This window comes from Capricornis sumatraensis, chromosome X (genome assembly GCF_032405125.1).
Source record: "Capricornis sumatraensis isolate serow.1 chromosome X, serow.2, whole genome shotgun sequence".
Lineage (NCBI taxonomy): Eukaryota > Metazoa > Chordata > Mammalia > Artiodactyla > Bovidae > Capricornis > Capricornis sumatraensis.
The window spans coordinates 145178549-145204223 of record NC_091092.1 but is presented as its reverse complement, the minus strand read 5'-3'; the positions used below and the strand labels follow the sequence as shown (position 1 = coordinate 145204223).

Here is a 25675-nt window from a genome sequence, read left to right as displayed (position 1 = left end):
ACACACACACACACACACACACACACACACACACACACACAAGTGAGAAAGGTGAGATTATAGAGTGTAGCCCTTCTTACGTGTTATGACCCATCTGCAGAGTTCTAAGGGAGACATGCTGATTAATTGTTTTCATGGAGTTCTGGTCTCAAGACCCTCACAGATACTTCACCGATCGAGGAACCCAAAGGTGCTCTATTTCTGTGGGTGGGATCTATCTGTGTTTGCCATATTAGTAATCAGATCTTCAAAATGCAAATCAGAGTCTTTAAACGCAAGAGCGCCCAAGCAAGCATTGAGTCGGCTGGCAGAGTGATAATGGAGCCGCTGGGGAGAGACCGGCGCCATGAACTCGTGAAAGACCAGTGTTGCAGGAGATCACAGAATGTTTTGAATCACCATGGAGATCGTTTCAGCTCGTAGACCTCCTGATAGATATCAGGGAATCCCTGCGGGTCTCTGGACCACACCTGGAGAGCAGCTGGTGCTCCAGAGAAGAACAAAGATCCTGGAGCCGTACTGCATACAGGGCTTCGCATCTTGGCTGTTTTAACAGCTGCCAAAGCCCCGAACTTCCTGGGCCTTGGTTTCTTCTCCTGCAGATGGGTTCAGCCTTGCACGCCCTCGAATGGGTTGCTGTGAAGATGGAAAGTGTCAGAGGCTGGCAAGTGCAGAGTGGAGAGGCGTGAATACTTGTCCCTTGTGCTTCGTCCACCACAGGGAAAAAGAGTTATTGCAGCTAACGCATTTAATCTCCACTGGGGGTTAGAGGGTCATCACTTTGAAGGCTGAAGCGGGGCTTCGAAGATCTTACCCTCCAGTCACTCTAGCCTTCCTTTCCTCCAATGATGGAAAACTCGGCAGTGGGGACTCATAAAAAGTCTCTTCTACTTTTTTTTTTTTATTTTTTTAAGAGATTTTATTTTATCTACTTCTCCACTCTGTGTGGCGTGAGGGAATTTTAGTTCCCCAACCAGGGATTGAACCCGTGGCCCCCTGCATTGGAAGCATGGAGTCTTAACCACTGGACCACCAGGAAAGTCCCAAACGTTTTTTTCTTGTAGACCATCAGAAATCTCCCCACTTCTTTTATCTGCTCTTTAGCCCTGGTTCTTTCCCTTGGTGTAAATGCAGAATAGTATTGGGAACAGTGCACACAGACTGTTCAGATTGCTGTGGTTGTTCAGCCGCTCTGTCCTGTCTGACTCTTTGAGACCACATGGACTGCAGCACGCCAGGCCTGCCTGTCCATCACCAACTCCCGGAGTTTACTCAAACTCATGTCCGTTGAGTCGGTGATGCCATCCAACCATCTCATCCTCTGTCTTCCCCTTCTCCTCCTTCCTTCAATCTCTCCCAGCATCAGGGTCTTTTCCAGTAAGTCAGCTCTTCCCATCAGGTGGCCAAAGGATTGGAGTTTCAGCTTCAGCATTAGTCCTTCCAATGAGCATTCAGGACTGATCTCCTTTAGGATGGACTGGTTGGATCTCCTTGCAGTCCAAGGGACTCTCGAGTCTTCTCTGGCACCACAGTTCAAAAGCATCCATTCTTGGCTCATGATATCATATCATCACTGCTCTTTTCTCTCATAGTGTTCTTTTTGGCCACATCGGGTTGTAGTTGGGGCCCTCAGGATCTCCACTGCGTCTTGTGGAATCTTCCGGTGCAGTGTGCAGACTCTCTGATTGTGATTTGCAGATTCTAATTGTGGCACGCAGGCTTGTTTGCTCGAAGGCATATGGGATCTTAGTTTTCCAACCGGGGATCGAACCCGTGTCCCCTGCATTGCAAGGTGGATTCTTAACCATTGAACAACCAGGGACGTTCCATGGGCTCTCAGAGCATCTTTCCATCTCACTGGGAAGAGGCCAGGGAAGGCAGAAGTTGAGAGGCGAAGAGGGAGATTCTTAAAGGGAAATCTCACTGCCGGCACCTCCTTCCCACCCCAACCTGTGGGTGATGCAAGTCAACCTGGTTTTCTCACATGTGCCCGTTGATGGAGGAAGCCAGCGCCCACCCCTGTTAATCACACCCAAGTCTTCTCTGTGTGAGCAGGTGTCTTCAGTAGAGCCCTTTCTGAATATTGAAGGTTCTTCCTATGGACCATCGCTGATGGTCTTACTCAACCCAATGATACTGTGTCTGTGGAGGTCCCTCTTAAGATGTCACTGTCATCCTAGAGGCCGTAAAGAAAAGAAAACAGAAATCAGCTTCCATGTCACTCATGGGACTGAAATGAGTTCTCAGCGTTCTATTTAGATAACATTAGTAACCAGGTCCGGGAAACATCCTCCTGTGTCTGCCCTGGTGACTTTGATCATCTAAAGGGATGGTTTTCACCTGGGGTGACTGTTCCTCCCAGGGGCCGTTTAGCAATATCGGGAGACATTTTTGATTGTCGAGACTCACGATGCTGCTGGCATCTCATGGGTGGAGGCCAGAGATGCCCCTCAACAGCCCACAGTTTGGGGGATGACCCTGGGAGACAGTCCCCCCTCCCATGAGAAGGAGTGATCCAGCCAAATAGGTCAGTAGTGCTGAGGTTGAGAATTCTGCTCAGAAGCTCATTATTGCCCTTTCATGGAAAATGTTGTTATAAGGAAAACCTTATTACAACTTTTCAATAATGACAGCTGGATAATATTCTGCTATTTACCAATATGTGTGTACTCAGTCACTCAGTCCTATAGCCCACCAGGCTCCTCTGTCCTTGGGAGTCTCCAGGCAAGAATACTGGAGAGGGTTGCCACTTCCTCCTCCAGGAGATCTTCCTGACTCAGGGATCAACGGGCATTGGCAGGTGGATTCTTTACCACTGAACCACCTGGGAAGTTCCTACACTATTGATGCCATGTATAAAATAGATAATTAATGGGGTCCTACTGTATACTGCAGGGATCTCTACTCGATGCTCTTTGCTGACCCAAGTGGCAAGGAAATCCAAAAAAGAGGGGATGTGCATAAAGCTAGGCTTCCCTAGTGGGTCAGTTGGTAAAGAATCTGCCTGAAATTCAGGAGACCCAGGTTTGATCCCTGGGTCGGGAAGATCCCCTGGAGAAAGAAATGGCAACCCACTGCAGTCTTCTTGCCTGGAGAATCCCATGGACAGAGGAGCCTGGCGGGCTACAGTCCATGGGGCTATAAAGAGTTGGACACGACTGAGCGACAGAGTTTCACTTTTTCATACATGTAGCCAGTTCACTTTGTTGTAGAGTAGAAGCTAACACAATGCTGTAAAACAACTATACTCCAATAAAAATTTCAAAAAAAGAAAACACACATAGGCCACAGGAATATACTACCTGAGTATAGTAACGCAATAAAGTGAAAGCCTTTCTGTTAGCGTCATCTTTGCAAGCAGGCAGAATATTAGCGTCGTGAGCGTATGCTCTTTCATTGCGGTAATACAGAGTTCAGCATGCCATAGGTGGCTGCCCCTTTGGAAAACACCTCAATTCTGGCCACAGATCATAGTGCTAGGAGGCAAGGACAGGTTCACAGTTCTCCAGAGTCACTCTGTAGTCGTGAAATATTCAGGTCCCCTCTTCCCTACAGTGCAGGAGAGCCAAGTTCACTCCCTGGGTCGGGAAGATCCGCTGAAGCAGGAAATGACAACTCGCTCCAGTGTTCTTGCCTGGAGAATCCCACGGACAGAGGAGCCTGGCAGGCTAAAGTCCATGGGGTTGCAAAGTGTTGAACACGACCGAGCGACTAACACAGACACACACATTCCATAATTGAAATTCTGTTTCTTTTTTTTTTTTTCAAGTTTGGGAAAGAAATCCAAATGTTTCACTTATGTGTCATGAAGGCAGGGAGAGGGACTTAGTTCTTCCAGTAAGTTTGGCTGATGTTGGGGAGTTCCGTGATGGCTTGGTGGCTAAGATTCCTGGTTTTCACTGCCATGACCCAGGTTGAGTCCCTGATAAGACAACTGAGATCCTGCCAGCCGTGAGGTATGGCCACCAGCAAGAGCAAAACAAGATTAAAAAAAAATTTTTTTTTTTTGCTGATATGTAGCTGGGCGACCACACAAGACGTCTTCCATAGAGCCCTGCCAGTGAAACAGTTCAGTGAGCTGTACCTAGTTCAGCTCCGTTTTGCAGAATGAGAGTTGAAGCTCTTCATGTGCACGGAACTCCTTGTGAATGAGCTTGCTTTCTGTTCATATACGTCAGAGTGTTGGATGTTTATGAGCAGAGACGTTGCTTTCATGATTCAACTGACTTTCTGGGCACTTGGGATTTGCTTTAGTTCGTCAAAGATCTATGTGCTTTCTCCTACAAATGTTTCCTTTCCTATTCTACACTGAAAAAAAAAAAATCACTCTGTTTGCAATATGGCAACAGGTAACTCATAGTGTGCTCCCAAGTTAACCTCTTTGTCAGTCCCCCCAAAGCTTCCCCTTCTGTTACGATGATCAAATCCTTCTCAGGGTGAACCAGGCAAAGGCAGGTCATGGGAATATCCCCAGGCAGATGATTCCCTGGTTTCAGAGCAGAGAGAGAGATGGAGCATTCATGGAGAATGACGTCACTGTCTCTCTGAAAAGTTACATGCCCTTTTCAGTTACATGAAAGTCACCCGGGCTTCCTGGTGGCTCTGTAGTAAAGACTCCATCTGCCAACCTCGGTGTCCGTAGGCAGATGAAAACGGTTAAGGAAGTTGTGGTACGTATACACAATGGAATGTTACTGAGCTATGAAAAAGGGTGCATTTGAGTCCCTTCTAATGAGGTGGATGAACCTGGAGCCTGTGACACAGAGTGAAGTGAGTCAGAAAAAGAAAGACAAATACCGTCGATTAGCGTACAATGTGGAATCCAGATAGACGGTATCAACGATCCTATGTACAGAGCAACAGAAGAGACACAGATGTAAAGAACAGACTTCTGGACTCTGTGGGAGAGGGCGAGGGTGGGATGATCTGAGACACTAGCATTGAGACGTGTGTGTTACTATATGTGAGACAGGTCATCAGTGCAAGCTCATGCATGAAGCAGGGCCCTCAACGCTGGTGCCCTGGGACAGCCTTCAGGAATATGGTGGGGAGGTAGGTGCGGGGGGGTCGTTCAGGATGGAGGGGGCGCCTGTGTGCCTGTGGATGTATGCCGAAAACCATCACAATATTGTAAGGTGACAATATTGTACATTACAAGTTTGCAAAGTAAATATCCTCCAGTTAAATACATTAAAAAAAAAAAAAAAAGAAAAGAAAAGAATGTGTCTGCAAATGCAGGGGATATGGGTTCAGTCTCTGGTTTGGGAAGATCCTACGTGCCACGGAGCGACTCAGCCTGAGCATGACCACTGTGAAAAGCGTCCATGCCCAGACACTGTGCTCCACTGTGATGAGAAGCCCCCGTACCACAGCTAGAGAAGAGCCCCCCAACCCGTGCAACAAGGAAGACCCAGCCCAGCCCCCCCAAATTAATTAATTAATTTAATGTTAAAGAAAGAGACAGTCCCCCCCCGCCCCAAGCTACTGAATTGGACCTGAAATTCAGCCGCGACACTCCTTGATATTGAACTGTTAATATCCTCGTGGTTGTCAGGGGTCAGGACCCAGGGGGAGAACCATCGCGCTTTCCAAGTTAGTGAAAGTGAAGTCGCTCAGTCGTGTCCGAATCTCTGCCACCCCAAGGACTCTAGCCCACCAGGCTCCTCTGTCCATGGGATTTTCCAGGGAAGAGTACTGGAGAGGGTTGCCATTTCCTTCTCCAGGGGATCTTCCTGACCCAGGGATGGAACCCGGGTCTCCCGCATGGTAGGCGGATGCTTTACCGTCTGAGCCACCCGGGACACAATCTCAAATGAGCACGTTTTTCACAGAAGTGAGCAGACGCCAGGAAAGAACACATCCAAGTTTGTAGCCACGGCTGTCCTGCAAACATGCTATGAAAGCTTGAGTTCGTTGACAGAGAAGTCCAGTCAGACAGTTCCCATAGATAACTATGGACGGGCGTTTGTGACATTGTACAGGAGGCAGGGATCAAGATCATCCCCCAGAAAAAGAAATGTAAAAAGGGCAAAGTGGTTGTCTGATGGGGCCTTACAAATAACTGAGAAAAGAGGAGAAGCTAAAGGCAAAGGAGAAAAGGAAAGATATAAGCATCTGAATGCAGAGTTCCCAAGAATAGCAAGGAGAGATAAGAAAGCCTTCCTCGGTTATCAATGAAAAAAAAAGAGGAAAACAATAGAATGGGAAAGACTAGAGATTTCTTCAAGAAAATTAGAGATACCAAGGGAACATTTCATGCAAACATGGGCTCGATAAAGGACAGAAATGGTATGGACCTAACAGAAGCAGAAGATATTAAGAAGAGGTGGTAACAATACACAGAAGAACTGTACAAAAAAGATCTTCACGACCCAGATAATCACAATGGTGTGATCACTCACGTAGAGCCAGACATTCTGGAATGCAAAGTCAAGTGGGCCTTAGGAAGCATCACTATGAACAAGGCTAGTGGAGATGATGGAATTCCAGTTGAGTTATTTCAAATCCTGAAAGATGATGCTGTGAAAGTGCTGCATTCAATATACAAGCAAATTTGGAAAACTCAGCAGTGGCCATAGGACTGGAAAAGATCAGTTTTCCTTCCACTGCCAAAGAAAGACAATGCTAAAGAATGCTCAAACTACTGCACAATTGCACTCATCTCCCACGTTAGTAAAGTAATGCTCAAAATTCTCCAAGCAAGGCTTCAATAGTACGTGAACCATGAACTTCCAAATGTTCAAGCTGAATTTAGAAAAGGCAGAGGAACCAGAGATTGCCAGCATCCATTGGATCACCAGAAAAGCAAGAGAGTTCCAGAAAAACATCTATTTCTGCTTTATTGACTACACCAAAGCCTTACACCAATCGATGCTTTTGAACTGTGGTATTGGAGAAGATTCTTAGACTGCAAGGAGATCCAACCAGTCCATCCTAAAGGAAATCAATCCTGAATATTTATTGGAAGGACTGATGCTGAAGGTGAGATTCCAATACTTTGGCCACTTAATGCGAAGAACTGACTCATTTTAAAAGACCCCTGATGCTGGGAAAGATTGAAGGTGGTAGGAGAAGGGGATGACAGAGGATGAGATGGTTGGATGGCATTACCGACTCAATGGACATGAGTGTGAGCAAGCTCTGGGAGTTGGTGATGGACAGGGGGGCCTGGCATGCTGCAGTCCATGGGGTCGCAAAGAGTCAGATGACTCAGTGACTGAACTGAACTGAATTGAGTGGCAATGCTCTGTGTGATTTTGAGAGTGTACGGGCCACTCTGCCACAAAATGTGATGTTGTAGGAACATTTCCATTCCAGCCATCCCAACTATTTTGATAGCTCAGACACTGTTTAAAAGTTTAGCTCAGTAGAATCACTTTCCATTTTTCATGGCAGAAATGAGCCTTTTTTTGACAAGCCATATTTCTGCAGCACTGTTCAACGGTGGTTTCCATCACCATGTGATTTATTACCTGCTTCCAGGAAAGAGCACGTTAGATGCAGGATAAAAAAAAAAAAAAATTAAAAATGAGACCTCTCTCTGCATTGCAAGGAGAAAGAAGGTTGCAAAACAGACGTTGCTTCTCTCCTTAAAAAAAAAAAAAAAAAAGACTTAAATCTTTTGCTTGAAAGTAAGAAAGGAAGTTTCTGAGACTTGGAGATTTCTCTTTATCATTAAGTCCCCCTTTATAGGATCAAGGCCCAGTTTAGTCATAAGATACTGATCTTAAGAAAAGGGTCCTAATTGCTGTGTTCTTAAGTGCTGAGTTTTGTGGGCATATGACGAAACACAGCTTCCAGAAACAGAGGTAGAATAATGCCATTTGCAGCGACATGGGTGGGCCTGGAGATTCTCATACTGAGTGGGCTAAGTCAGACAGAGAAGGAGAAATCTCATACGGCATGCCTTCTACGTGGAATGGAGAAAGAAACAGAGAAAGAAACGACACAATGAATTTCCTTAACAAAACAGAAACAGATTCACAGACGTAGCTTATGGTTGCCCGGGGGAAGGGATAGTTAGGGAGTTTGGGATGGACATGGGCACACTGCTGTATTTAACATGGAGAACCAGCAAGGACCTGCTGTCCAGCACAGGGAACTCTGCTCAATGCTCTGTAATAACCTTATGGTCACCACGGGGAAGGATGGGGGAAGGGATAGTCAGGGAGTCTGGGATGGACATGGGCACACTGCTGTATTTAACATGGAGAACCAGCAAGGACCTGCTGTCCAGCACAGGGAACTCTGCTCAATGCTCTGTAATAACCTTATGGTCACCAGGGGGAAGGATAGGGGAAGGGATAGTCAGGGAGTCTGGGATGGACTTGGACACACTGCTGTATTTAGCATGGAGAACTAGCAACGACCTGCTGGACAGCACAGGGACCTCTGCTCAGTGTCACGTGGCCGCCTGGATGGGAGGGGAGTTTGGGGGAGAAGGGATACATGTGTATGTGTGGCACTGAGTGCCTTCAGTGTTCACCTGCAGACTATCACAGCATTGTTCACTGACTGCACTGCAGTATAAAAATAAAAGATTTTTTGTAAGAGAATAAAATAAAAAAGCAACGTAGAGATTGATTTGGGGAAAAGGAGATCCACTGCCAGTCTTGAACCTTCATGGAAAGGCCCTACCTCCATGTGGACAAAAACGTGATGGAGGGAGCTGGGGTCCATCTCAACCTCAGAATTTTTCATGCTCCAGTCCTCCTCTCTGCTCCTTTCTCATCCCTTGCTTCCTTTCCACCTCTTTAGGATCTCATAGTCTAAAGGATGGGCTTCCACAATGGCTCAGCTGGTAAAGAATCTGCCTGCAACACAGGAGTCCTGGGTTCAATCCCTGGGTTGGGAAAATCCCCTGGAGAAGGGAACGGCTACCCACTCCAGTGTTCTGGCCTGGAGAATCCCATGGATACAATCCGTCCCTGGAGAAGGGAACGGCTACCCACTCCAGTGTTCTGGCCTGGAGAATCCCATGGATACAATCCATGGGGTCGCAAAGAGTCAGGCACAGCTGAGCCACTTTCGCTTTCAGTCACAATACTTGCCATTTCAGCATAGAAATGGTATTCAGAGCACGCGCTTCTTTTGGATAGAATTGTCTGTCTACCCTGTTCCTCTCATGGCAAATAGCAAGCATGCTTTGAAAGCGAGCCAATTCCGTCTTTTGTTCTTATTTTTAACTTAGTGGTAATGGAGTATTTTCAGTCCTGTGGACTTCGGCGGAGCACGTGGCGGATCATGCAGAGTGGGTGCCAGACAAGCACTCAGGAGCAAGGCTATAATTACTTTATGAGGGTTTTAGTGACACCCAAAGGCCCCACCAAAAAACAAAGAAAGGAAGAAAAAGCCTGAGGGACATCGGGCCTCTCAAGAGTGCTCACCCAAATTATGTGAGCAAGTAAGGACGACCCTCTAAGCAAGGCAGCTAGAGAGACACAGATGTAAAGAACAGACTTTTGGACTCAGTGGGAGAAGGCGAGGGTGGGATGATTTGAGAGCACAGCATTGAAACATGTTAAAGTTAAGTTAAGTCGCTTAGTCATGTCCAACTCTTTGCGACCCCATGGACTGTAGCCCACCAGGCTCCTCCGTCCATGGGATTCTCCAGGCAAGAATACTGGAGTGGGTTGCCATTCCCTTCTCCAGGGGATCTTCCCGACCCAGGATCAAACCCAGGTCTACCCGCATTAGAGGCAGACGCTTTAACCTCTGAGCCACCAGGGAAGCCTCGCTGAAACATATCTATTACCATATGAGAAACATCCCCAGGGCAAGTTCGATGCATGAAGCAGGGCACTCAAAGCTGGTGCTCTGGGGCAACCCTGAGGGATGAGATGGGGAGGGAGGTGGGAGGGGGGCTTAGGATGGGGGACACATGTACCCCCATGGCTGATTCATGTCAATGTATGGCAAACACCACCACAATATTGTAAAGTAATTAGCCTCTGATTAAAATAAATCATTTTTTTTTTAAAGTTCCAGTTTCTCGTAGTAGGAAAGGATAGACATAGAGTGGTGAGTTTTTCCCTTGTTTTCTTAAACTTTTGTTGGGATATAGGTCATGCACAGGGTTAGCTGCTGCCGTGCAGCAAAGTGATTCATTTAGGCATATGCTGTGCGGTCAGTTGTGTCCGACTCTTTGCGACCCCACGGACTGCAGCCCGCCAGGCTCCTCTGTCCGTGCGATTTTCCAGGCAAGAATGTTGGAGTGGGTTGCCGTTTCCTCCTGCAGGGGATCTTCAGACCCAGGGATCGAACCCGAGTCTCCCACGTCTCCTGCATTTCAGGCGGATTCTTTACCACGGAGTCACCGGTATTATCTACTCTTTTTCAGATTTTTTTCCCATATAGATTATTACAGGGTATTGAGTAGAGTTCCCGGCGCTCTACCGTAGGTCCTTATTAGTATTTGTTTAATATACGGCTTCCCTGAGAGCTCAGTTGGTTAAGAATCTACCTGCAATGCAGGAGACCCCGGTTCGATTCCTGAGTGGAGAAGATCCGCTGGAGAAGGGAAAGGCTTACTCACTCCAGTATTCTTGGGCTTCCCTGGTGGCTCAGATGGTAAAGCATCTACCCGCAATGTGGGAGACCTGGGTTGGATCCCTGGGTGGGGAAGAGCCCCTGGAGAAGGGAAAGGCTACCCACTCCAGCATTCTGGCCTGGGGAATCCCATGGACTCTACAGTCGCAAAGAGTCAGAGGCGACTGAGCGCCTTTCACTTTCTTTCACGTTTGTACATGGCAGTGTGTATCTGTCAATACTAGTCTTCCAGTGTGTCCCTCCCCCGCTTCCCCTCTTTGGGAGCTAGGTTTGTTTTCTACATCTGTGCCTCTATTTCTGCTTTGTAGATAAGTTCATTTATGATTTTTTTTTTTAGATTCCATATATAAGCATTATCATTGTGATGTTTGTCTGGGGAGTGTTTTTAATCAGAGAAAGAAAACCCTCAAATTCAACAATCTCACTCTTCCGAGGTGTCTTTCTGCCCCAGGTCTCAGGGGCAGTGGCCTCATAGCGTCAATGCCTTCAATTTCTCTAGTGGGTGTTAATGTATGTTTCACTCAAAAGAAAAGTTTAGACTTTTTTTTCCCCCCTTTACTTAACCTCCCAAAGGGACTTCCCATGTGGCTCAGTGGTAAAGAATCTGCCTGCCAGTGCAAGAGATACAGGTTTGAGACCTGGGTCGGGAAGATCCCCTGGAGTAGGAAGTGGCAACCCACTCTGGTATTGTTGCCTGGGAGATCCCATGGACAGAGGAGCCTGGTGGGCTGCAGTCCATGGGGTCGCAAAGAGTCGGACATGACCTAGCAACTAAATGACAAACCTCCAAACAGTCTTATTTTGCTCATCATCCATTGTATTACAGTTATCCCTTGCCATCTGGAAACTTCCGCCCTTCGGCATAATCATTGAAGAGATGTGTTTACCTTTGAGAGCATGAACGTGTGCCATGTATGTGTGTGGTATGTAAATGTGTCTTCAGCATATTCCCATCCTCGGGGTATTTAATATCATCATCATCATTATTTGCAAATCACCTCATTGGGACTTAGAACTTCATTTTCATTGAAGTCTATCCAGTCTAAGTTGCCCCATGCTACTATATACGTTACCTTCTTCTTAAAGGCAGATTGTCAGAAATTCTCGTTTTCAACAGATCTGGAGTTTGTGAATAAGCTGCAGTAAGCAGAAAAGTGGGTGCAGAACCAGCAGAGGGTCATCCCACCCCCTTGTTCCCCTCCTGTGTCTGCAAGTCGGTTCTCTAGGCCTGCGCCTCTGTTTCCGCTTTGCAAATGGGTTCATCAGCACCATCCTTCTCGATTCCATACATGTGCCTTCATAGACAGTATCTGTTTTCCTCTTTGTGACGTACTTCACTCTGCATGACAGACGCTAGGTCCCTCCACATCTCTAGAAATGAGGCAGCTTTGTTCTTTTTCATGGCTGAGTAGTATCCTGCAGTATACATGTAACCTATCTTCTCTATCAGTTCATCTGTCGATGGACATCTGGGTTGCTTGCTATTGTAAAGAGGGCTGTAGTGAACACTGAGGTTCCTGTGTCTTTTTGAATTAGGGTTTTTATTTCGGGGTATATGCTTATGAGTGGGTCCACCCCCACGGACGTGTGACACTGGTGACATCGAGCGAATCACTCCGTGTCTCCTCATCACGATTCCAGGATGGCGCTGGTCCCAACTCACAGTGTCGCTTTGAGGATGAAATGAGTTCACGCCTGAGCACAGCTGACTTGCCTCCCTACATGGCACACGGTGCCCAGCAATGGTCAGTTAGCGTTCCTTGCTGAACGACCACCTTGTAGCGCCATCATGCCTTCGTGTACTGGACAGCTCAGATAAGCCAGGGTGCAGCCCCATCACGCCTTCCTGTACTGAAGGACAGCTCAGATAAGCCAGGGTGCCTGAGCCCCCTGGTGGGCATGGCCACCTGACGCCCCGCCTACTTCACCCCCCAGGGTCATCGACGGCCGGGACCTGATGCCCTTGCTGCAGGGGCGGGCCCAGCGATCAGAGCACGAGTTTCTCTTCCACTACTGCAACTTCTACCTGAACGCCGTGCGCTGGCATCCACCCAACAGTGAGTAGACGCGTCTCTCCTCCGTGTATCTTTCCCTGCCTCGCTTCCAGGGCTGCGTGTCATTGGGGAGGGGCCGGGGAAGAGAATAAAACCGCAAGCGGCCATTGCTCTCGCAAGATGCGCCCCCCCACCCCACTCCCGCTCCCGCAAAGAAGCCGGGTTTGATTTCTTCTTCCTCCTGTTCCTACGTTCTTCTCTTGAGCCTGCTGGTTACCCCGGTTGTCTCGGCAGACTGGGGCAGCCGCCTAGCTCTATGCCAGTGCTTGCTGGCTCCTTCCTCCTGGGAGGGCAGAGGACGTGCCAGGTGGTCGGCAGGGTTCTGAAGCTGCTTCCTTCCTGCTCCGCCAGCCACCCAGCTGCGTCTCCTGGTCCCACCTTCCGTCTGAGTTTCTGCCCAAGAGCCCCTCTGCTCTGGCACGGCTGGTCTCGGCTGGCGGTTCCCTCTGCTTGGAACGACTTTCTTTTCCTTCCTGGTTAATGCTTACCTACCTCCCTCGATGCCCCTCCAGTGCGATCTCCCCTGCCTGCGGTCTTCTAGCTTTGCACTGGTGCTGGGTGGCTTTCAGATGTCTTACCTGACCTTGTCCCCTGAGCCTCAAAGGCGGCGGCTCATGACCCGCCGATCTGTCGATCTGTTTGGTCACATTCTCTGTGTGTGTCTGCTAGCCGTCGATGTTTAAGACAACGCTCAGACGCGTTGATGCCAGCGTGGTTCCCAGACCCAGTGTGTTTTACGTCTGTGTCAGTGACAAGATGTACTCGATGCTTTGGGTCTGCTGACAGCAGATACAAAGGTGCATTTCCTTTTAATAATTTTTTTTTTTTTAATGCAGGTATGTGTCTTTGGTTGCACTGGGTCTCTGTGGCTTTGCGGAGGCTCTGTCTAGTTTTGGCGAGCAGGGGCCACTCTCTGCTCGCAGTTGGCGGGCTTCTGATTGCAGTGGGTTCTCTTGTTGCAGAGTACCAGCTGTAGGGCACTCAGGCTTCAGTGGTTGTGGCCCGTGGGCTCTATCATTGTGGCTCCTTGGCTCTCAAGCACAGGCTCAGTAGTTGAGGCACACAGGTTCAGTTGTTCCACGGCAAGTGGGATCTTCCCGGACCAGGAATCAAACCTGTGTCTCCTGCATGGCCAGGCGGATTCTTAACTACTGAACCACCAGACGTCCCAACGGGTGCATTTCTAACGAGCCTAAAGGACCAAGGGGAATCAAGTGATGATCATACGTGTAGCAGTAGTCCCGCATCTGGTTTTCGTACATGTAAGTGTAAAATGACAGTACAAGGAGGTCCAACCTGTCCATCCTAAAGGAAATCGGTCCTGAAGATTCATTGGAAGGACTCATGCTGAAGCTGAAGCTCCAGTACTTTGGACACATGATGCAAAGAACTGACTGTTTAGAAAAGACCCTGATGCTGGGAAAGATTGAAGGCGGGAGGAGAACGGGATGACAGAGGATGAGATGGTTGGATGGCATCACCAACTCAGTGGACATGAGTTTCAGCAAGCTCCGGGAGTTGGTGATGGACAGGGAGGCCTGGCGTGCTGCAGTCCATGGGGTCACAAAGAGTCGGACACAACTGAGCGGCTGAACCAGCACCATCACATCACTGAGATGCCTAGGCGTCTGTGGCAGCACAGCACGTATTATACCCCTATTGTATATCTTAGAGATCGACGCTGATGTTAGACTCTTGGGTGCCTCTTGAGAGAGGGAATGAAGCTCTCCTTTTCTGTAGCATGTTTTGGGTTCTGCTCCCAGATGGGAGATTCTCCCAGAGCATCTGGTCACCATGCCACCAGCTGATGGCTCATTCTTAAATTCAGGGGATTCTCATACTGGATTTCAGTACAGTCCTGACCCCATCCTTGTCACCCAGCCGAGTTACCCAAGACATCATTTAAAGAGCAGCTGCTCCATTATTTTTCAAGTGGAAGATTGTGATCCTTGCTTTGTCCACAGATATCAGACCAGGTTTACCCTGGTTTATACTTTAAATCTGGAAGACTTCCCTGAGATAACTTCTGCAAGATTTTCCATTTTAAATCTGAATGACTTCCTTCTGATAACTTCTGGAAGATGAATGTACCAAAACTGCACGGTCACAATTCTAGGCTGGGAAGGACCCTATTTACCTATCTCATCCACGTGCCCATCACTCCTAATGTCCATAGGCATGCTGTCTCTTTTTTAGGTGAACTGGCAGTATTTTTGGAGGAGGAAAAACGGCAACCCACTCCAGTACTCTTGCCTGGGAAATCCCACGGACAGAGGAGCCTGGCGGTCTGCAGTCCATGGGGTCACAAAGAGTCGGACGTGGCTTGGTGACTAAACAGCTGGCAGCATTTAAATCTGAATAAGTTCAGTTCAGTTGGGTCGCTCAGTCGTGTCCAACTCTTTGCGACCCCATGGACTGCAGCACTCCAGGCCTCCCTGTCCATCACCAACTCCCAGAGTTTACTCAAATGCATGTCCATTGAGTCGGTGATGCCATCCAACCATCTCTTTTAAATCTGAGCCATCTCATAAAGGAGAGATATGGTCCTCCCCATCTTTTTTTTTATTTTAGCTTTTTATTTTATATTGAAGTGTACTTGATGAACAGTGTGACCTTGGTTTCCGGTGCGCAGCGCCGTGATTCAGTGATACACATGCATCTCTTCCTTTTCACATGCCCTTCCCATGTAGCTTGCTGCATAATACTGGGCAGAGTTGTCTGTGCTATATAGTAGGTCCTTGTCGGTTATGCGTCTTAAACGTAGCAGTGTGTCCACGTTCCTGCTTCCTTTTATACTGAGCCTGCAAGAACCAAGTTTCCGGGGCTCTTGGCTGTTTAAAGGCATCCTGTACTTTGCCGAATTGCATTTAAGTAAAGCCAGCCGCCTCCACTTACAGGGGCCGGAAGGAACATACTGGATCAGGGGCTGGGGAAACACAGTTATGTGGAGGAATGAACAGGAAAGGGCAGAAAATAGGGGTAAGTGAGAAAAACCAGACCCAGATGCTGAGAGGCAGCAGGCCCCGGGATCAAATTTGCTGCTGAGACAGACACAAGGACATTTCCTCTTAAGCAACTCATACTGTCTTCTGCCTCGAGCGAGCGACAGAGGAGGGAAAAATGACAGTCTTTCAATGCTGGAATCATCCATCTCGTCAACGGGTCTGAGGAAACTATGGGTGTCTTTTTTTTAATCTTGTCCCCTTTGGAGATCGTGCCCTGAACCTCAGGCACGGTGGTGGCCGCGGTGGCTGTCCCTCGGGGCTCCCTGCAGCTGTTTGCTCAGTGTCTGTGTCTGCGCATTTGCTCTACACGCATTTATTGAGCATCTACTGCATGGCACCTGCTGGCCTGGACACCTGTCGGTGGGCAAAATATACTGTTTTCTCTGCCCGGGAGTTGCTTGCCTCTTAGGTCACAGGGGAGCTGCACGCTGGGCAAACAGCCGGGAATGCAGACTTGTTTCAGGAAGTAGCGCTTGCCCGTGAGGAGTACTAGTACTGCATGAGTCCTAGTTGGAAGAGGCGGCCCTGCATTTAGATTACTAGTACTACATGAGTGGATTATTAGTAGTGCAGACTACTGTTACTAGTTGGAAGAGATGGCTTAGATCATTTCATAATCGAAAGTGGAGTCTGGCTGCTTGACGCTGAAAAGCCACTGAAGAGGGCAGGGTGGTGGGAAGGAAGAGTTTGCTTTATTTGGGATGCTCTCAGCCAGGGGCAGGGGCGGGGGACATCTGTCCAAAGGCTGACTCCCTGACAGTCGGAATGTAAAAGCTTTTATAGACCGAGGGAGGGGGGTTCCTTGCAGAAACAGCACAGTCAGCCCTGAATGTCATTTTGAAACTGATCATCAGTGGTCTGATCAGGATCATCTTGATTCTTTTAGGTACAGTTCATCTTTCAGTCTCACTACCATCAGTGGTGGAGAAGGCAGTGGCACCCTGCTCCAGTACTCTTGCCTGGAAAACCCCATGGACAGAGGAGCCTGGTGGGCTGCAGTCCACGGGGTCGCTAAGAGTCGGACACGACTGAGCGACTCCATTTTCACTTTTCACTTTCGTGCATTGGAGAAGGACACGGCAACCCACTCCAGCGTTCTCGCCTGGAGAATCCCAGGGATGGGGGAGCCTGGTGGGCTGCCGTCTATGGGGTCACACAGAGTCGGACACGACTGAAGGGACTTAGCAGTAGCAGCAGCAGCAATAACATCAGTGGTGCTAGCAGGAAAGAACCCAGCTGCCGATGCAGGACGCATAAGAGGCGTGGGTTTGCTCCCTAGATGGGGAAGATCCCCTGGAGGAGGGCATGGCAATCCACTCCAGGATTCTTGCCTGGAGAATGCCACGGACAGAGAAGTTTGGAGGGCTGCAGTCCATGGGGTCGCCAAGGGTCAGACAGGACTGAGATGACTTAGCAGAGTAGAGCACAGTCTCTTCACTCCCAGGGTTGATTGGTTTCCATCTCTTTGAGGCCAGTTCTGGGAATTAGGGCAGGTTAGATCATGGTTACAGTCTCGTTGTCATGGAGTTAACGTCTTCCCCCTAGTGGGGGTTTCACTATCTTTATTTTTATTTTTAATTTTTTTTTTTACTTTACAGTACTGTATTGGTTTTGCCATACATTGACATGAATCCACCACGGGTATCTTTAAAGCAGCTCATGAGATCTGGCTCAGAATGTTATCTATATAGCCTTTGGTGCTAAGTCACTGCAGTCGTGTCCAACTCTTTGTGACCCCATGGGCTGTAGCCCACCAGGCTCCCCCGTCCCTGGGATTTCCCAGGCAAGAACCCTGGAGTGGGTTGTCATTTCCTTCTCCAATGCATGAAAGTGAAAAGTGAAAGTGAAGTCTCTCGGTCGTGTCTGACTCTTTGAAACCCCATGGACTGTAGCCCCCCAAGCTCCTCTGTCCATGAGATTCTCCAAGCAAGAATCCTAGAGTGGGTTGCCATTCCCTTCTCCATAAAGCCTTTGAGCTTTCCTTGAATTTGCTTGAACTCTGACTAAACTTATTCTTTGGCTCAAGGCTTTTCACAGACCAAAGGCAGGCTGAGGACCTCTGTTTTCGCTTCCGGATCTGTATCAGCAAGAGACCGTGGGTTACCATAGAACCTAAACCAGTCCTAGTTGGGGGACATCACTTGGATCATGTCACATCTATGTTGGTAGGAGACTGTGGACAATTCACAGGTGTTGAACTAGTACGGTTTAGAAGAGATGGGCTTGGATCACCTGAGATCTCTGCTCATAGGAGATTGTGGTCACCACCGCCTGGGGGACGCTTTCTGTAATTCTTAGAGGCAAGAGTATTGCCACCTTGAGCTCCAAAGTATCTTGAGCTCCAGATACTTGGTTAGAAAAGAAGAGAGACATTTAGGCTCAAGGTTTGTAGATGCAGGGCCAGGGCAGCAGTGAGCCGGAGCCAGCCCCTGGCGGCTGAGGAATCTCACCAGCTTGTGGGGAACACGTTCCCGCCTGGAAGTCAGCCTTGTGGGGAGCATCTCCACCACGGCAACTGGTGGACACAGCAGATGTCGACCATGTTCCTTGCCCAGAGAAGCTAGAGCTTTCCAGCAGGACACTGGTACCCCTCCACTAGATTGGAGTGGCAGCGTTGGGGAGATCCAACTTGTGTTTGTCTTGATGAGGTTGGATGCCTACATTTCCCTGGTGGCTCTGACAGTGAAGAATCCACCTATAAAGCGGGAGACCCAGGTTCCATTCCTGGGTTGGGAAGACCCCCCTGGAGAAGGGAATGGCAGCCCACTCCAGTGTTCTTGCCTAGAGAATCCCATGGACAGAGGAGCCTGGTGGGCTACATATAGTCCATGGGGTCTCAAAGAATCGGACATGACTGAGCAATTGATGCTTTTGCTACCTATTACAATTGCAGACTTCTTAAATACTCATTTTTTTCCAAAACGTTACTGCCAGAATGCTGTTTCTACTCTTTTAAAACATGAATTCCTTTCAGGTTTTATATACAATATATTCTCCATAATAATTGAATATTAGGGCCAGAATGCTGTTTCTCCTCTTAAAATATGAACCCCTTTTGGCTTTTGTATACAATGTCTTCTCTATAATAGTTGAACAGTTCTGTACTTTTCATGATTCTGTAGCTTGGTTGTCTCAGCACATTGAGGGGATGAGAAGTCTTCATTTATTTTTTTCCCTAACAGTGAGCACTGGTTTTAAAAATGATGATGTATCTCGGCTTCCCTTGTGGCTCAGACAGTAAAGACTCCGCCTGCAATGCGGGAGACCCAGGTTCGATCCCTGGGTCAGGAAGATCCTGCTGGAGAAGGAAATAGCAACCTACTTCAGTGTTCTTGCCTGGAAAATCCTACGGTCAGAGGAACCTGGTGGGCTAAAGTCCACAGGGTCGCAAAGAGGGACAGGACTGAGCTACTGAAGCTTTCATTACCTTACAATTCCAGACTTGTTAAAATCTCATTTTTCCGAAAGATTAGAGCCAGAATACTGTCTGCTCTGTTAAAACATGAATCCCGTTCAGCTTTTACGTACCACGTCTTCTCTATAATTGAATAATTCTATAATTCTAATGATTCTGTAATTTAGATGTCTCAGCACATTGAATGGCTTCACTTTATCATCATCTGAGATCATTATTCCCATTACATTTTAGGAGAACTCACGAAAGCATTACTAGAACACGGATAACTTTGGTGATGTGATGATGGGCATTTTGAGCTTAAATTTCCTGTTCAGCATGTATTCAAAAAGTGTGGCTTTAAGTTTTGACTTAGGCATCCATGTTAGTTTAAAGGCAATGTAATGGCAACTGGATTTTATGGTCAAATGCATCTTAACAGACTGGCGGATCTTTTTCGCTCTGGTATTCTGGTGCAGAGTTTTGACAAGATGAACATAAGTCTATAAAGTAACTGCTGCAGCTAAGTTGTCTGTGACTCTTTGTGACCCCACGGACTGTAGCCCGCCAGGCTCCTCTGTCCAGGGGATTCTCCAGGCAAGGATACAGGAGTGGGTAGCAGAGAGAACGTTCTAATTATAGCTACTTTTGTCTTAGGAATTAAACGGCATAAGAAAGGCTGAGCTGGTTTTTGTCTTCACTAATCATTTCAGTGGGTGTTGGTTGGATACCCTTCTTTATCTGAAGATCAGAAGTTCAATCTGAAGGGTCAGCTACAGCGTATTGAAGGCTGAGGCTGAACTAGTCACTCAGTCATGTCTGACTCTTTGTGACACCATGGACTGCAGCATGCCAGGCCTCCCTGTCCATCACCAACTCCTGGAGCTTGCTCAAACTCATGTCCATCGAATCAGTGATGCCATCCAACCGTCTCATCCTCTGTCATCCGCTTCTCCTTTGCCCTCAGTCTTTCTCAGCATCCGAGTCTTTTCAAATGAGTTGGCTCTTCACTTCAGGTGTTAGAGCTTCAATTTTAGCAACAGTCCTTCCAATGAATGATTAGAATAATCAAAGCAATGAAGAGCAAAGGTTAAAGGCAAAGAAACAGATCCAAGGAGGAACTGAAATCCGCCCTTCCCTGTAACACATTCAGTAGATGACATCAAGATTACCAAGGGGGTCAGCTGAGGGTCCCAGGGGACGGTATGGGTGGCTCACAGCGGGTGGAAAGAGAGCAGTCTTTGAAATGCTTCTTTTTTTTATAAAAAAAAAAAAAGGTTATTTTCTTTATTTTTGTCTGTGCTGGGTCTTCTTTGCTGCGAGGGCTACTCTCTTGCTTTGGTGCCTGCTTTTATCTTGTTGTGGAGCACAGGCTCTTGGGTGTGTGAGCTTCAGTAGCTGTAGCACGTGGCCTCAGAAGTTGTGGCTACTGGGCTTGGTTGCCCCGAGGCACGTGGGAATCTTCCCGAATCAGGGATCCAACCTGTGTCCCCGGCGTTGGCAGGCAGACTCTTTACCACTGAGCCACCAGGGAAGCCCCTGCCGTGCCTCTCGAAGCACTCCAAGGTGGCAGTTTGTAGCGGGAAATGCTGCTAAGACCAAAACCCCCAAATGACTGTATTTGGCTGCTATGATATATACACGGAGTCCCCCATGCATAGAAAATTAATCTTGCCAAGACAAGCAGTTAAACCACATTCATCAAGGGCCATCAAAATGTGAGTGATAAATTAAGAATTAGTGTGTGGAAGCCCTTTAAATTTTGTTGTTCATGTTCTTTAAGAATCCTGAAGATGGCGGGGATGGACAAAAATGTCTTAAAACTTGTATTGCAGTGGCAACAGGTTGAAGAACAGCTGGAAAGCAGTGGTCTCGTCTTAGACTGCTGGCAGCTTTACATTCAAAGGGGGGCTCCCCTGGTGGCTTAGAAGGTAAAGAGTCTGCCTGCAATGCGGGAGACCTGAGTTTGATCCCTGGGTTGGGGAAGATCTCCTGGAGAAGGGAATGGCAACCCACTCCAGTATTCTTGCCTGGAGAATTCCATGGACAAAGGAGCCTGGCGGGCTACAGTCCATGGGGTCGCAAAAGAGTCAGACAGGACTGAGTGGCTAAACAACAGCAAATCAGAAAAGGAGACGGGAGCCTGAGAGGTTAACAGCCATGCCCAGCATCCCACAGCTAGGAGACTGCATAGCTGGGGTTGGAACCCACCCTGTCAGAGCCAACAGAAGGGGCGGGAGAGTTCAAGCAGATTGTACTCAGTGAGCCACCAAGACAAGACACTGTTCCGAGCTCAGAATAAGGGATGTGTCCCCAGGAGGCTGGTCGTGGGTGTAGACCCACAAGAATCCTTGCATGAAGGGGGATGTGATTTGCAAAACAGACTGGCATCTGTTAGGAGGGATTAAGCAGCTTTTATCTGCAGAATGTTCTGATGCCTCCGTGGACAGCTCAGTGGGCTTTGCATTGTCCCCGTTTGTTCTTGGAGACCCCACGTGCTCATTCTTGAGGCCTGTCTGCCAAGGGACCTCGGAACCCTTTCTTGTGGCCGAGTCCCTGAAAGCGATCAAGGTCACAACAGCGGCGCCTGTCCTGGGCTTCACATGCCCCTCAGAGCCCCAGGGAATCTCAGGGCACCGTCACTTATTTGAAGCTTGGAAAGGGCTGAATTCGGGGTCCAACTCAGGAGTCAGGCTGTTCTCAATTAAATTCTATTTGCCACTTTGTCAAAGGACTGGAAGCTTTCTTTTCTTGTGAATGAAAAGAAAGTGAGTCACTTTTTTTTTAACCTGTGAAGCGTTAGTTGCTCAGTCGTGTCCGACGCTTTGCGACCCCACAGACTGTAGCCTGCCAGGCTCCTCTGTCCATGGGATTCTCCAGGCAAGAATACTGTAGTGGGTTGCCTTACCCTCCTCCAGGGGATCTTCCCTGACTCAGGGATTGAACCCAGGTCTTCCTCACTGCAAGCAGACTCTTTACCTTCTGAGCCACCAGGGGAGCCCCCTGTTAAGCTGTGATTCTACATAAAAATGTTTCAAACGTAAATAGTGCGCTCCATAGCACTTTGTATGAGAATGACAAAGCCGTCCTGCAACTTAATAAGTCACGGACATCTTTGCGGTTTAGCCATAACTCTCTTAAAGTTTGGGCTTCCTTGGTGGCTCAGCTGGTAAAGAATCCGCCTGCAATGCAGGAGACCTCGGTTGGGAAGATCCCCTGGAGAAGGAAATGACAACCCGCTCCAGTGTTCTGGCCTGGAGAATCCCATGGCCTGTATATAGTCCATGGGGTCACAACTGAGCGACTTTCACTTTCTCTTAAATTTTGAAGCGTCATTTAAACCGAATTCAAATGATTGTTCCCATCAATACGTAGAATACTTTTGTTTTTGAAAAAAAAAATGCTGCCTGTAGTTTCCCTGCGTTCTCACTGTAAAGGTTAATAATTCCTTCCTCTGGTCACTGAATCTCAATTGTAGCTGAGTTTAAGATTCCGATTCCGTGGTGGTCAAACTGTTTATCTGTGACAAAGACAGAAAACAACCTTTTTCAGAGTGCACTGGGATTTTAACAATAAACAAAAAAAAAATTTTTTAACTCAAAAGATTTTTAGTAGCAAAAAAGTTTTTTTAACTCAAAAGATTTTTAGTAGTATATGGAGAAATCCCAGATGAAATACGTTATCACAATAAATTTGAAAAACAAGATTAAATAGACGTATTAGAAATGCAAGGTGACAGTAGGTGCCTCCTTTCTGTTGAAATGACACCTTTGACTGTGGATTCCTGGTTTCCTGGTGAACCACAGAACAGACCCTGAACTAAGGCTTCGTATCTTATAAACCTAGGCTTTTCCAGGCGGCACAGTGGTAAAGAATCTTCCTGCCGATGCAGGAGACGCAAGGGGTGCAGGTTCAGTCCCCGGGTCAGGAAGATCCCCTGGAGGAGGGCATGGCTCCACTGTATTCTTGCCTGGAAAATTCTGAGGACAGAAGAGCCTGGCACGCGCAATAAAATGCATTTGAGCAAACCCAAAGTGGTCTAAAGAAATTATACGAGCATGCACAATGTTTCTTTTTTATAAAAAGGTTTTAAAAATCCAGATTGGGCGATATAAACGCAGGCGCCTCGATGGCATACCAAACAAACCTTCAGAAAAATTACTTCTTAAGTCTACACTTGTCCGAGCTACGTGTCTGCTCCCTGTGAGAATGCTTAATGTTTATTTACTGACTGGTCCTTAAACCTGTGTGTATGCATGCTCAGTCGTTCAGTCATGTCCAATTTTGTGTGACCGCATGGACTGTAGCCCACCAGGCTCGTCTGTCCATGGGATTCTCCAGGCGAGAATACTGGAGTGGGTTGCCATGCCTTCCTTCAGGGAATATTTACCCTTACTCGCCCTCGAATATACTTGTCTGGGGTCAGGGGCTTTTGGGGGGAGAATGTGGACACCCGTGCTAATTGTCTTCTGATGTCCATTAATTTATTTTGCATTTGGATCCGTGGGTGAGCACTCAGTACGTGCAATTACAAAACCACCTTCTCCATGACACAAACAGATGATCAGAGTGAATTAAGTAGGTGTGTGATGCTTTCTAGGGGCCAGTCTCTATGGTTTTCTATAAAAAAGCTGGAAGAATAAAGTAGAAAAGGACATTTTCAGTCTGAACCTAATTTCATCTGGTTTACTGGGAAATCCCATGGGCGGACGAGCCTGGTAGGCTGCAGTCCATGGGGTCACTAAGAGTCGGACACGACTGAGTGACTTCCCTTTCACTTTTCACTTTCATGCATTGGAGAAGGAAATGGCAACCCACTCCAGTGTTCTTCCTGGAGAATCCCAGGGACGGGGGAGCCTGGTGGACTACCGTCTGTGGGGTCGCACAGAGTCGGACATGACTGAAGTAACTTAGCAGCAGCATACACGTCAACTCTGTTTTCATCTGCCACCTTTTTCTACTCAGGGTGCAGTTTCTAGACCTCTATCAGAGCCAGCTCTCAGAAAGTCGTAGTATCATAAGATAAACAGTAAATCAGTCATTTTACAATTATTTGTTTGTAAATCAGTTTTTGTTTTTCTAAAATTTTAATATTGTCTGTTTAGTCATTGGAAGAGACCCTGATGCTGGGAAAGATTGAAGGCAGGAGAAGAAGGGGTGACAGAGGATGAGATGGTTGGATGGCATCACCGACTCAAGGGACATGAGTTTGAGCAAGTTCCAGGAGTTGGTGATGGACAGGGAGGCCTGGGGTGCTGCAGTCCATGGGGTCGCAAAGAGTCGGACATGACTGAGCGACTGAACTGAACTGAACTGAACAACAGCAACAAATGGAACACAACACTTAGATTTTTTAAACTTTTTTATTTTATTTATTTCGAATGCCGTGGGTCTTTGTTGCTGTGTGTGTGTGGGGACGGTGCTTTCTCTAAGTGTGGCGCGTGGGCTTTTCACTGCGGGAGCCTCTCTCACTGTGGGCTCTTGGGCCCACAGCTTCAGTGGTTGCAGCTTTCGGGCTCCCCCTAGAGGCGAGGTCAAAAAAAAAATCAGTTTTTGCATTATAACAGCCAGTGGACAGGGAGCCTGGTGGGCTGCCGTCTGTGGGGTCACACAGAGTCAGACACGACTGAAGCGACTTAGCAGCTTAGCAGCTATTGCATAATCAGCTTTGTCTTTTCCTCCTTGGCAGTTAGATAACAACTCATGTTTTCTTGCTTTTTCTTTTTAGCTATGATGCTTACTCTTTTTGGAGCCTTAAGTGTGATAAATCCAGTCCATCCATAACTGAGTCTCTGCCTTCTTGAAGCACCCAGAGGGTGGTTTTCCATGCACGCTCTCTTTGGGGGTGACTATAACAACCCTGTTCCCACCACACTCGCTTCTGTGCTTGTCCCACCACAGGCACGTCCATCTGGAAGGCCTTTTTCTTCACCCCCAAGTTCTCCCCCGAGGGCGCCAACGGATGCTTTTCCACCCACGTGTGTTTCTGTCACGGGCAGTACGTCACCTACCACGACCCGCCCCTGCTGTTTGAGATTTCCAGAGACCCCCGGGAGAGAAACCCGTTAACCCCGACATCGGAGCCGCGGTTCCAGGAGATCCTGGAGGCCATGCAGGAGGCGGCAGCCCACCACACCCGAACCCTTCAGGACGTCCCCAACCAGCTGTCGCTGGGGAACCTGATGTGGAAGCCGTGGCTGCAGCTGTGCTGCTCGTCATGGGGGCTGTCCTGCCAGTGTGACCGGGAGGATCAGGATGGGAGACAGAGCCTTTAGCCGTTATCGGCAGCATCTGGGGGTGCACAGGGTGGGGGGGCCACCCTGCCGGCAGCATCAGGGATGAACGCCCAGGGTCGACCCTGGGGGAAGGCAGCCCTGGCCACCTCCCTCCTCCCCATGTACCTGGAGGCTCCATCAAGACCCCCTTCCACACACACACACACACACACCTGTCCACCCCCCCCTCCCCGGGGAGGGGGGGAATCAACGTTTGCAATAAACAGAGACACAGATGTTATTTACGTCTTCCGAGGCCAGTTGTTCACGTGGACGGACGACTGGGCAATGAGTGTCCAACATCTGTGCAGTGGAGGGCAGGAAAGGGCGCAGGTGAGCTGCTGACCTCTCAGACAGCGTGATCCACGGCGGAAGGCGTCGCTTACTCCGCAGCTGACT

General features: G+C 48.2%; 1 protein-coding gene across 1 annotated transcript in view; it reads left to right on the top strand.

Annotated features, from left to right (window-relative positions):
* The window catches only part of STS (steroid sulfatase), an 86045-nt gene extending 60769 nt beyond the window's left edge, over nt 1–25276 (top strand). The window contains exons 8-9 of the mRNA XM_068963334.1: nt 12484–12605; nt 24903–25276. Coding sequence (XP_068819435.1) covers nt 12484–12605; nt 24903–25276 — 496 coding nt within the window. The remainder of the gene's footprint in view (nt 1–12483; nt 12606–24902) is intronic.
* Nucleotides 25277–25675: the final 399 nt, after the last annotated feature.